Source organism: Heterobasidion irregulare, assembly GCF_000320585.1.
Source record: "Heterobasidion irregulare TC 32-1 unplaced genomic scaffold scaffold_04, whole genome shotgun sequence".
In the NCBI taxonomy this organism is placed as follows: domain Eukaryota; kingdom Fungi; phylum Basidiomycota; class Agaricomycetes; order Russulales; family Bondarzewiaceae; genus Heterobasidion; species Heterobasidion irregulare.
Window position 1 is genome coordinate 2,504,906 of NW_009258200.1, and position 12,612 is coordinate 2,517,517.

General features: G+C 55.1%; 3 protein-coding genes across 3 annotated transcripts; 2 read left to right on the forward strand and 1 right to left on the reverse strand.

The window, feature by feature from the left end:
- Positions 1–712: 712 nt before the first annotated feature.
- On the forward strand, positions 713–2,080 carry HETIRDRAFT_55223 (GTPase activating-like protein; the record flags this gene model as incomplete). The annotated part of the gene is made up of 7 exons (XM_009546375.1): positions 713–885; positions 986–1,008; positions 1,071–1,156; positions 1,220–1,306; positions 1,362–1,404; positions 1,516–1,668; positions 1,728–2,080. The coding sequence occupies 7 exons, from the start codon at positions 713–715 to the stop codon at positions 2,078–2,080; spliced, it is 918 nt and encodes a 305-aa protein (XP_009544670.1).
- Positions 2,081–3,516: 1,436 nt separating this feature from the next.
- Positions 3,517–6,203, forward strand: HETIRDRAFT_66634 (glycoside hydrolase family 17 protein). Its single transcript, XM_009546401.1, has 13 exons — positions 3,517–3,853; positions 3,950–4,196; positions 4,262–4,284; positions 4,351–4,371; positions 4,423–4,467; positions 4,531–4,703; positions 4,760–4,815; positions 4,877–5,016; positions 5,071–5,220; positions 5,294–5,419; positions 5,500–5,520; positions 5,582–5,631; positions 5,693–6,203. Exons 1-13 carry the CDS (start codon positions 3,773–3,775, stop codon positions 5,727–5,729), a joined length of 1,170 nt encoding a protein of 389 aa, XP_009544696.1. The 5' UTR covers positions 3,517–3,772; the 3' UTR covers positions 5,730–6,203.
- A 2,666-nt stretch (positions 6,204–8,869) lies between these two features.
- On the reverse strand, positions 8,870–10,561 carry HETIRDRAFT_444668 (uncharacterized protein). Its single transcript, XM_009547306.1, has 8 exons — positions 10,441–10,561; positions 10,357–10,374; positions 9,939–10,281; positions 9,806–9,885; positions 9,704–9,744; positions 9,499–9,649; positions 9,239–9,403; positions 8,870–9,169 (listed from the first exon to the last, which is right to left on the reverse strand). The coding sequence occupies exons 1-8, from the start codon at positions 10,495–10,497 to the stop codon at positions 9,014–9,016; spliced, it is 1,011 nt and encodes a 336-aa protein (XP_009545601.1). The 5' UTR covers positions 10,498–10,561; the 3' UTR covers positions 8,870–9,013.
- Positions 10,562–12,612: the final 2,051 nt, after the last annotated feature.

The window sequence follows — 12,612 nt, forward strand, 5'->3', positions numbered from 1 at the left end:
GTGAGGACGACGCTCCGAAAAATAGAGAGATCCAAGCAGCGTGCATCGTAACGCAGGTCTGCTCGAAGTTGGCCACGTTGTTGATTTTTGCAGTCGGCGTTTGGCGCTGAGCCTCTTGAAGAGAGCAAGAGTTTTTGATTTTGAAATCCTCCGCCGACGACGACTCGACGACGCTCGCCGCCTCTCTCTCCTCTTCAACGACATCCTCTGCCCTTCCTCCGCCGCTGCGGTGTGCGCATTCGGATAGTACAGGCCTCGCATGGGCTGTGGAGCGCGACAGGGGGTTATTTAGCGTGAGACAACTGCATCAGCGAGGCGCTGCACCCGACACTCCTACCTCCTCTCTTCACCACCACGTCTCCAACCCTGGCCTCAGGCCAGACCCCTCGACGTCTGTTCGGCTTCTTCACAGCGCGCATAGGCAAACGGAAACACTCGTCCTCGCAGATCTCCACCCGCGACGTCTCCGAGCCCAAACCCGCGCTCTCCCGCGCCGCCACCACTAACATCACCACCACCACCACCCCCACCCCCACAATCGCCCCTGCCCCTGCCCCTGCCGCCGCCACCATGACCGCAGAGCACCGCGAATCTCCGCCATCCAAGGCCAGCCTCAAGGCCTGGTGGCAACACTTCACCATCGCGCAGAAGTTCAAGCCCCGGGAGCCTGAAAAAGGTGCGTCCTGCCCCCCGCCCTCGCCCGCTTCTCGCCATGGGCCAACGCGCGGAGCATGCACTCTTGGACACTCCAGAGGTCGAGGAGCACGCCGTGTTCGGGAAGCCGCTCAAGGAGAGCCTCCGGTACGCCAGCGTGCAGATATCGACCGCGAACGCGAACGGAGAGCTCTATGTGTGGGGCTACATCCCCGTCGTCGTGGCGAAATGGTGCGTCTCACTGCTCCGTGCCGGCGCGGAGCATCCGTTTGCCCCTGTTTCTTACGTTCGCGCGCACTCATTGACTCCGTTGCGCGGCGTGTTTGCCCAGTGGGCTGTACTTGAAGGAGAATGGTGCGTGTCGGTAGTGTTAAGGCCAGCATACCATGGCTCGTGGCGCTCACGGTCAAAGACAGCGACCGAGGTGGAGGGCACGTTTCGCGTGAACGGGTCGAACAAGCGGATGCGCGATCTACAGGCGATGTTTGAGGCCCGGCCACGGGTGCGTGTTCGCCACTCGTGCGTCCGCGTTGAAAGGCGTTGCTCACAGCATGGATGCACACAGTACGGAAAGTCGTTGGACTGGAAGAAGGAGAACTACACCACGCACGACGTCGCGAGCGTGTTTCGGAGATATCTCACTCAGATGCCGGTACGTGTTTTTCTCGTGTCGCGCGTCTGCTTGTGCTGAAGCCCTGCGCCTGCAGGAGCCTGTGATACCCTATGATCTGTATTTCCAGGTGCGTGCGAGTCTGACGGACACCCCCTATAGCTGCTGACGAGCGTGGATAGTTTCGAGACGCAATAGGTGGCCGCCCTGCGTTTCGGGAGCTCTTCATTCATACTGATATATCTCCGCAGCTAAGCAGCCATATATCCAAGACGACGTGATCGCGACATATAAACGTTTGATCTCCTCGATGCCGCGTGCGAACCAGTACCTGCTCCTATACGTGCTCGACCTCCTATCCGTCTTTGCGCGCAAGTGCGACAAAAATCTCATGACGGCGAAGAGTACGTGGCCCCCTGTCTCTTCTCGCGCTTCCCCCTCTCTGACGCCCGTATCCCCGCAGACCTCGCGGTGATCTTCCGCCCAGGGATCATGTCGCACCCGTCGCACGAGCTCTCGCCGAAGGAGCACCAGCTGAGCCAGGAGGTGCTCGAGTTCCTGATCGCGCACCAGGACTGGTTCATGCTCGACATCCCGCCGCCGCCTGCGAAGGCCAAGACGAGCGCGGCGGGCGAGGAGATGGACGACATGGCGCTGGTGTCGAGCTCGGACGACGACAGGTCGACCGTGGGCGGGTGGAAGCTCGTCGGCGGGCGCAGCGAGGCGGAGAAGCGGAAGATCGCGCGGCGCAGGACGACGACGGAGCGCGAGCGCGAGCGGCTGCGGATCGGTGAAGACTCCCTTCTTACTCGCTGACCCGAGACCGCACCAGTCGCTGACTCGACCCCCTCCCCGTTTCCTTTCCTCATTCTCGCACTTTCCTCGCCCTTCCTCGTCTTCACCCCCGCGCCCCCCATCTCTTCGTTCTATCGCATTTTGTAGGTCTAGGCCCGGATCGTGAGCGAGGGGGGAAGAGCTCTGTGGATCTATCCCCCGTCTCCGAGTCGCCGGGGCGGATCGACGGCGCCCACGCTATCTCGCGCAGCCGCACGCTGCCCTCGACGCGCTCTGGGCGGAGCAGCGCGAGTCGCGGAGGGCACTCCGCTGCTGCTGCTGGCCCTGGCGCAGATGACGAGCGGCAGACGAGGGTGCTGAAGAAGGCCCGCCGCACGTCTGCGCAGCAGCAGCACTCTCCACACAAGCGGCCGCCACAGGGCGGTGTGCCTGCTGCGACGTCGTAGGGATGGGCTCCCGCCGATCCTCGCGCCCTCGTGGTAACCTCTGCTTTTGTCCGCGTCGCGACCTTTCTAGTTCTTTTCCTTTCGCTCGCCTGTGTCTTGCCAGTCTGTTCGCCTGTCTGCCTGTTTATCTGTGTGTTCGGTAGCCTTTCCCCCGTCTATACCCCGCCCTCCTGTTGTGTCCCTACATCTATCACGCCCGCTCGTTGTCCCGTCTCCTAACGAACCTGAACGACTCGTATGTGTGCCCCTCTTGTTGTTTTACTGCGGCTCGCTGTCTTTTGTTTCTTTTTCCATCTCATCGTTTTCTGGACAGTACGTACTTACTACCGCCGGTGTGGCATGGTCGCCAGAGTGTAAATTTAGTGCAGCATCACGAAATATAATTACTCTGCTCGAGGAAGGTTTCACTTTTTGTATACGCTGCCGTCTTGGCATATCGTCATTCTTTCGGTCGATATGAGACCGAAGCGCGACTCGTTATATTTTTGCGTCGTCTTTGGGACAGTGGTACGTACCTCTGTTTCCGCCGTCGTGATATGGTCGCCAGGCCGTAGCAGCACTAGATATAATGAAGAAGAAGAAAGCTGCCTTTTATGGCAAGGAGAAGGCTATTTTGGGTGCCTGTGGCTGGCGGGTTCTGGGGCTGGCTGCGCACTGCCAGTGGACACCACGACCCGACGTCCGACCCCCAGCGGCCGTGGCCGCGTGAGATTGCTCTTCTTGTATACCCAGAAAAGACTGCGCCCTTCCACCCGCCTCACGACCCTCCACGACGACACAGCGATGACCTCCAGAGACCCGTTCGGTACGCCCGAGCCTGCTGCTGCCGCGGGGGCGTCTGTGACGACATTCCCAGCGTACCGAGACCACATGAGTTCGAACCCCGATTTGCAGGATTATTTTGACGATTCTGGAATCCCGGTATGTAAGGCAAGGGCCGCATCGCGTCTGCCCGTCTGATCATCCCCGTCCCCTTCTCTTTCCATCCCTCCTCCTCCCTTCCGCACCTCTCCCCTCTGTCATCCACCACACTCCTTCCCCAACTGCCGCCTCGCCACTCTAGCCCCCTCACCGTTTCTCTGGCATCTATTCCCAGCACTCCCTCTCCAGAGGCTCCACCCCCGTCCCCTCTGCCTCCACCCCCTCCACCCTCAACACCCCGGACGCGAACACCCGCGGCCTCTACTCCTCCCCTGCCGCAGCAGCATTCGCAGCAGCAGAGTCCACCCGCGACCTCCCCGCAACCGCACCCCTCCAGCCACGAGACATGTCCACCTACAACAACATCGAGGCTCCCACCCAGTGGATGGAGAAACCCCCGTCGCGCAGCAACCGCTCCAAGTGGATCGTGAGTGTTTTTCCCGTTAATTGCGCCGAGCCCGCTTGACGTGCCTGCCGTGCGTTACCCGCCGCCTCCGTCTGCTGCGCCCGCGTGATTCCTTAGGTCATCGCGTCCATCGTCGGCTTGCTTGCCCTGATCGGCGTCGGCGTCGGCGTAGGTGTGTCCCTGTCACAGAAGAACAAGAGCGGCAGCTCGCGTGCAAGTTCAAGTTCAAACTCCAGCTCCGTCACGCAGTCCGACCCCAACGACCCCAGTTCTTTCGTGAAGGACTCCCGCCTCAAGCAGTCGTTCTATGGTCTCGCCTACACCCCCGCAGGCTCGCAGCTGCCCGACTGTGGCAACAACCTCAGTGCGTTTCCGTTCCCGCTTTTTCCGCGCGCTATGCTGCTTCGAGTTGACGTCAGTCCCCATCAGGCGATATTATCACCGACATGCAGGTAGGTGTCCGCTTCTATTTTCGTATTGACGCCGCACCCGTTGACGCGGCTCTATTTTTAAACTAGCTCATGTCCCAGCTGACGACGGTGAGTCCTGCCCTCTCTGCGAAACGCTCGAGGCTGATGACCGTCGGTCAGCGCATTCGTCTGTATGGAGCCGACTGTAATCAATCCGCCCTTGTCGTAAGTCTTGCACCCCCATCATTGTGATCTGAGGCCACGACCGACCTCCTGCGTCTCGTGTAGCTCGACGCGATCCAGCGGACAAAAGTCAACTTGACCGTCTGGCTCGGAAATTATCCGGTCCCCACAAACGAGTCCGTCTACACCCGGCAGCGTGACTTGATCCTCGACGCCCTTCAGACGTATGGCACGGACCACGTCGGGGGCGTCACCGTCGGAAACGAGTTCATGTTAAAGTGCGTATCACGCCCCGCCCTTTGGTCTGACTGAAACGTCAACCCCGCATTTGTAGCTATCTGAGTGCCAATGGCGGCGGAGACGATCCCAACAGTTCCATCGGTAACACAGGTGCGTTGGTGTGAAACGGGGTTGTGTGCGTTTGGAGGTCTAACTATAGCATTGCGTCAAGGCGCTGCTATCCTGATCGGCAATATCCAGGACACTATCTCGAAGATTGATGCGCTTGGTCTTGACAAACATATTCCCGTCGGGACCGCGGATGCTGGCAGTTACTTCAACACAGAAGTCCTGGAGGCTGTTGAGTACGGCGTGAGTGTCGCTCCAGGATGGATCGTTCGCGTTCCTGAATTTGGGTTGTCGTAGATGTCGAATGTCCATCCGTGGTTCGCGAATGTCTCGGTCGAGACGGCGGCGGGATGGACCGCCGAGTTCTTTGATACCTGGAACCTCGAGCCCGCCGCGAAACTTTCCAACACGCCGAAGATGTACATCGCTGAGACTGGATGGCCCACGGTGCGTTGGCTTGACACGCCCCGTTGCTGATGACGCAGGCCTCCCGTGTGCTGATGCGCATCGTGGCATGCAGAAATCTTCCGATGTTTCTAACGAGAGCAACGGGCCGTCGACCGCGTCGGAGGCAAACCTGCAGACGTTCTTGGACACGTTCGTGTGCCAGGCGAACACGAACGGCACGGGCTACTTCTTCTTCGAGGTTCGTCCCGTTGTTCCGTCGATGAAGTGAGGGCTGACCGTAACCCGATTCATCTTCGTGTGGTTCATTTCCGAGTGCAGTTCTTTGACGAGCAATGGAAGGTTCGTTGATTTACGGAAGTGGAACCGAACATGTTTCTGATCGGGTTCTGCTTTTGTCTAGGACGTCGAATTCGGCGGTGTCGAAGGATGGTGGGGCTTGTTCAATGCCAAGTATGCAACTTGCCCATCTCTGGCCCGTTTTCGATCCTCTGACGCTTGGGCTTGCTCGCAGCAAAACACTCAAGAACATAGAGATACCTTCTTGTTGATATCCCCATGCCCCATCATACCCACCCAGCACATGCGTACGATACCGCTATCCCCACGAATTTCCGGTGATATCTTGGACCGAGCTAGCCCTTCCCCCTACCCCTCCCCTTATGACCACGACACGGACAGTACGTTACGCTGCGGTGCCGTTTGTTGTGTTTATCCCCGCTCTCGGACATGGACTCGCGTTTCGTCTGTTTGCGAGCACAGTAAGTACAGGATCGCGGTACCGTACGTATTCGCGTCGACCGACCACCTACACCACGGACTTGCATTATTTTTTGTCTACTCTTTCCTTGTTCGTTCGTTCGTCCGTTCGTCCGTTCGTCCGTTCGTCCGTTCGTCTCTTGCGAGTGCGGTGCACCGATTTGATGTCCTAGATGCCACCTTGTGCGGTGGTGTTTACGTTTGCAATGTATTCGTTGAATTGCAGGTGCACTGCGGTTTTCTGCGGCGCTCTGCGCCATCTCACGATTTCTGGCTTGGTCTTGGGTGATCCTTCCAATCGCATCGCGTCCGGTTTGTAATTCTGACATGACACGGCTATTTAACATGACTCTTTCTGACGCTAGAGCACGAGCGAGCTGTAGAGTTAGATCTGAGAGGTATGTCTACCGTTTCGGATGGGTTTGCGTTGGTTATTTGACTATGTGCAGGTTCGAAGGGCGGCGGTGATGTCGAAATCGTGATGGCCCATCGCCACCATCGTCGCTCTCTCCCTCTGCTTCTCTCTCGAAGACCTCATCGGTCCACGGCTTCTTTTTGCGACAATGTCAGATAGACCCTCGGCACGGAGACTCGGCACCTCGACGAAGAGATGATGGCCCTTTCCCGCTCGAAGGTGTTGCGTCGAAGACTATGAAGCGCGACTCGCGGAGCTTCGCGCGGTGGCTGTTGATCGGGCTCTCTCCTTCGACGTTGGCGAGAAGACATCGATACGGGCGCTGCGGGGTTTGCGGCGGGGAGGATCGGGTCGGGGTCAGGGAGGTCGACTCGGGACGATGCGTCGTTGGCTCCGCGCGCCGTGGAGAGGGGAGTTTCTTGGGTTGATTGTTCGGGAAGCTGCTGTGCGTAGGTGCGTCGCGCGACTCGGGTTCGGGTGCGGCTGGCGTCGGTCTCGCGAGTGGACTCTGGACGCTGTTGTCGATGGCTGAGTATGAACGTCGCCCGTTGGATCTTTGCGGGTTTGTTCGCGAATGCTGACGCTCATCGCTGATTCTCGCTCGTTCTGATGTTGGGGGGTTCGAGCTCGGTTCTGGCACACAGTGGGTGCTGCGGGATTTAGCACGGTCTAGCACGATCTAGCACGATCTAGCGCGATGTCCCTTGATTTTGCTAGACCTTGCTAGATTTCGCAAGATGTTGCGAAACGTGCGTGTGAATGTCTAGTATTTTCAGGATCATGCGACATGGGTCGATAGGCCGCACCGGATAATGCCAGAGGATAGCCAAAGATCTTGCAACTCGAAGTTCAGCCACTTACCTGATGCATTTGCAGTCTCATGATGGCTGACCTTACACATCCAGAGCCGTTCTGTTCCCAAAGGTTCAACCAGGCACGATTTTGAAAAAATCGAAAGAAAGACCCGCCAGTTCGATTGATGAAGGACTCTGGAGAATGGAAGAGACCTGGGAAGATTGTGCTAGTTCTTGGAGTTCGAAGAGAAGGCACTTGGGAGCAGCACCGCTAGTGACTGCAGGTCACCGCTACTCAAGCGCTTGATGCTGCTATAGAGAGTATTAGATGCTGCTAGATGTTGCTAGATGTTGCTAGATGCTACTAGATGCTGCTAGATGCTGCTAGATGTTACTAGATGCTGCTAGATGCTGCTAGATGCTACTAGATGTTGCAAGATATCACTCATTGTTGCCATACCCTGCCAGATGCTGCTCGTCGTTGCTCGATGCTACCGGTAGATGTTGTTAGATGTCGCTAGATACTACTCGTTGTTGCTAGATGCTGCTAGATGCTGCTAGATGCTGCTCGTCATTGCTAGATGGCGCTAGATGTTATGTTGCCCATTGTTGCGAGATGTCGCTAGATGCTGCTCGTTGTTGCGAGATGTTGAGACATGTTGAGGAAATTTGCCAGATGCCTACCCGTGATTATTAGACGTCGCTGGAGCTTGTGCTCGTTGTTGCCAAAAGTTGCCAAAAGTTGCCAGGCTGGACGGTGCTAGATATTGCTAGACGCTACTGTTGTAGGCTGCTAGGTGATGCTCGATGTTGTTAAATGTTGCTTGTTAGTGCTCGATGCTGTGTGATATTGCAAGATCGGTAGGCTTGGCTTGATACACAACTGCGGAATCTATGATGTCCAACTTACCAGTTTCCGTTCAAGATCAGACCCGGAGTACGTCGTCACTCTGGCACGAAAATTGAGCGCTGCTATGAAGCAGTGCCAATGTCAGACAAGGTAAGTATAGTGTCCCTAGTGCTGTCGCTGCTCGCACAATGGCCGATCTTGCTAGATCTTGCTAGGTTTTGCTAGATCCTGCTAGATCTTGCTAGATCTCGCTAGAGATTATCAAATTTTCCTCGATCTTGCCATTACCAAAAGACGGCACCAGCTTCAAAGTTCTCATTTGAGATATAGATGTTGCTTCCTAGTAGATGATAGATCCGGCGATGTTGTCCATGTAGACCATCCACATTCGTAAGCTCAGATTAGACTGGAGAAAGGGGAGTTGACAACAAGCGGATAAATCGGCATCTACGTACTGGCACACCGCCAAGATATTCCAGCACCAACATATCCTGCTATACATCGTAGGGTGGTAGACATAATACATTCTAGTGTATTCTCTGGATAAGTACAAGTTTAGTGCAAGAAGCGAAGCTTCATCCATTTTCGTCAAAGAAAAGGCGACAGACGCACCTATAGTCTTACCGAAGGCCAAACTCTTCATTTGACCATTCACAATCCGACACCTCTCGCGAGTCGAGGACGATGACAAGTTAACGTAATGCGGAGAATGCTAGGTAGGAACGTGAGGGTTTTTATCGTCTGGAGTCATGTGTGTGCCATGCAGAGTTCTACATTGAGACTGTAGACAAATCAGGGTGCACTGAGATAGCAGCCTACTCGAGGATGTCCCTCGTCCCTGGTGCCGTGTGACGACAGCCGTGGCCTTCAAGTAAAAAAATATCGTGCATTGGACATACGTTGATGCTTGGTTGAAAACATTCCGCTATCCATACAGTGGCCGTCGTCGTGACACAGCCGCAACGCCCTCCGCAATATCCGATACACATGCAACAAACCATGTCAGGGAGAACGATCTCACTGACCACCATCGTCTTGCAACGCCAGGGCCCTGATCCGCTCCTCTTCTGCAGCCAGGTCCGCGTCTTCCTGCTCGCGCCTGTACTTTGCAAGATCCCACGAGTCCTCGTCTCCCTCGTCCTCGTCTTCGAACCATTCGGGGTTGAATTGGAACTGCGTGCATATCAGTCACTGTCGACTCGCACAGAGATGGGAGAGCGAGCGTGAACACGCAAAACGCACCAAATCTCGTCCGCTCATACCCGAATTCTTGCCAGCGGCGTGCTGCTGATCCTTCGCCTTGCGCATAGCATCCACCTCGGCTTCCTTCTTGTTCATCCGTGTTTGCTTCCACTTGGCAAACGTCTCGCGTGTCACCGGTGTCAGATTTGTACCTAGTTTGTGTCGCTGGAGGCGCAATCCAGGCAGACAAGACATCACGGAAGGGAGGATTGTTAAGCCGTAGCTTGGGAAGAGGTGATGAGATGTCAAATAGAGCGCACCTCGACCTCCAAAAACTCTTCCAGTGTGATCGTGTTTGCCTTCTCAGCTGCTTCCGCAGCTTTGCGCTGTGATTTCAGTACAAACCCTGCAGGAAGTGCGTGCCGGTATTGGCAGAGATCGCCATTTGGACATTGCCAGAACCAGCCGAATCTGCATCAAAGGTGTAAATAAATAGGTCGGGCCATTTTGCGTGAAAGAATGTACTTTTGCGTCTCGATTGCCTCGATAAAATTTTTGCAGACAATCTGACATAGATCGTAAGATACGGTGAAGTGAGAGAGATGCGAGGGATTGAGGGAAACGCACGTCGGTTGTTGTCCGTGGGTTGCCGTGTTTCGAGAGCACAACCTCTCTGAGCTTCGCCTCGTCCCAGGTATCCATCGTATCTTCAAGCGAGATGGTATCAATCTCCCATGCAGCAGCAAGCAAACGCACTCACCAGCCAACTTCTCCTCCCGAGTATCCGCGTATAGATTGCGCTTCTCAACCTTCCTTTCGACATCTAAATTATGACTGAACTTGCACTTGACCCCTTTGTCGCAGTGACCCGCTTTGAAGAACGTGCACAGCAGCGTCTTGGGGTCCACTCCAAACGGCACCTTCTGAGTCTGCACCGGGCGTAGGAGCGCAGCGTCATCTCTCTTGCGCTGCTCTTCTTCGGCCTTGGCTTTCGCGCGCAGTTCCTTCTCGCGCTCCTTTGCAAGTACATCAGGGGATTTACCGGCCATCGAGGCTTGCGCCTGAATCCGCGCTACCTCCTTTTGGACCTTCGCAGACTTTTTCTGTACGCGTACGGGGAGGGTGAGTACGTGTGCACTTAGAAAGAGCAAGGAAATAAGAGGAGAGGGTGCGCTAACATTCTTCATGCCGAAGGTCTGCAAGTCGAGGTGCGCGCATCAGTACGGACGATCTCCTCAGGTGAAGCGGAGGAGCTGGACCACCTTGTCGACCTTGAGCTTGGACGACGAGCTCGGCTGGGCCTGTTTCTTTGGCGGCATTTCTAGCTATGGCTCCGAACAAATGATGCTGATGGGACGAGGAGTATGTCGAGCTGGTCGTGGTAGGCGGCGATGACGATCGAATCAGCCTCGGAAACTGCTCGAAGGCAAGGAAATTGTTTCTCATCACGTGATCACTGTTGTCGCTCTGGCCAGCAGTCTTGCGGCATCGTTCACGACGACCTCCAAGTATGAGTCACAGTCTCTCACATTGAGGAAGATACGGAACGACTTTTTTTTATTGGCGAGGCGAGTAATTACCTCTTGTCTGTCTAGGGTCTGTAGTAAGTCGAGAGCAACTCTCAGTTGATTAATGCTTGTTTCGGTCAACATGTTGTTCCAGGTGGTTCTCAGCTCACAACTTACCCGCGTACCTTGACAGGAGTGAATTTTCTCCATTATGAGTCTTGATTCATTCACTCATCGTGATGGCTTCAAATTGAGATGGCTTTCATTATGATCACTCCCATCAAAAATCAAGGCGAGATCACTCATCGACTGCCCAAGATTCCTTTCACAACGCCTACCTTTGTCCCGCATATAGTCAAAATTTGGCTTATAGATAACCCTTACAAGATCCTCCTCTTCCAGCCGGGATGCGTGAGCGATTGTTGCCTATACAGTACACAACCTTTAGTTTCTTACATTGGTTTCCCATCTGGCTTGGATGCAAGGCACCCGGCAATCCGCACAATACAAGAGCACCAAGAGGAAGGTCATCATGAATTCTCTCAAGTATTCATACCACTCATCGTAAAGTGATCAGAGCGTAGTCGTTTCCGTTATGATCTGCCTTCGCGAGAAAAGCTGGCGCCCCGCGAGAATGCTACCACACGGCGGGTCCGCAATGATTAGTTTGTCTATGTCGGGAGTTCGACTCAGCCAACATCAGTCGGAAACGATCGGTGCCAAGGCAATCCAATCGTTTCGAATAAGTACGTGAAAGAGGCGCAGGTCATCTCGCTACCAGTTGAGTCGTGACTTCATCATTCTTTCTTCTTGCCAAACGAGACTGCATCTCTGCAAGTCCGCGATAGATACCAATTAGCTTACGAGCATAAGCTGCTTGATTGATTGTGCATCGAGATGTTCATATTTAGATGGACTTTGTCCCACGCAAGCCGTTGATATGGGGCAGGAACAACCGGACACATGTTTTGTACGAAGAACATTTGATCACGACACACTCCCCAACATCTCCACTTGTTCCGATACCGTTTCATGTCTTCTATTGTTCCGTTTTCCTAACCCTTGTGGTCCTCACGTCTCTTACAAGACAGCAGCCGGCGCTCATCAGTCGTGATTCTGCATCAAAATGAAAGGTCAGCTGCCTGTCTGATCTGAGTCCTGCAGTCTCCATCCGGTGCTGTGTCCTGCATCACCACACGCCGACGGCTCACGTTCGACCTGGTCACCGTTCAGCGGCAAGGATGGGCCGTTCTGGCGAATTGATATCGGCATCCACTCACGACATGATCCAGGGTACAGTCTTCGTCGCCCACCCTCATATGTACCATTCACACAGTGGCCGCCCAGGACCTTGTCAAAGCCATCTGCATGTCCTCCACGGCGCCACAGGGTTTGAAAAACATGCGCCGACCAATCGTGGTGCAGGTATTCCTGGAACTTGCGATGTGTCACGCACTAGCCAACAATCGGTTTGCCCCTCCCGTGATCTGCATCTTGTCGCTCAATATCGCCCCAATCGCTTGTGGTCAAGTGCATCCCTCCAACATTCCAGTCCGTTGAAACTCCCGGGGCCATCGTTCTCGTCGGTGCCTTGACTCCAACGATCATGGAGCTGGATCTAGCAGGTCACGGACTCGTGTTCGAGCTCTCTGCGCAGTAGTCCACGTTTCCTTTTGTGGTTTCACACCCTTGCACGTCGTCAGACATCAACGCCCCTCTGCACTCGCATCAGTGGCAAATCTAGATGATATCAGTCGTAGCCGATGGACACGGCCACACTTGCCTGATCCTTATTCTCTTTTGACAGTGAGCCTTGTCTTCAACAGCTGGATCGTCACGTCCGACATGCGAGTAAGCATTTAGCTTTGCCCTCGCACCGCCTCCACAGGAGTAATTAACGTGCACAGCCTGACTCTTCACCAACGT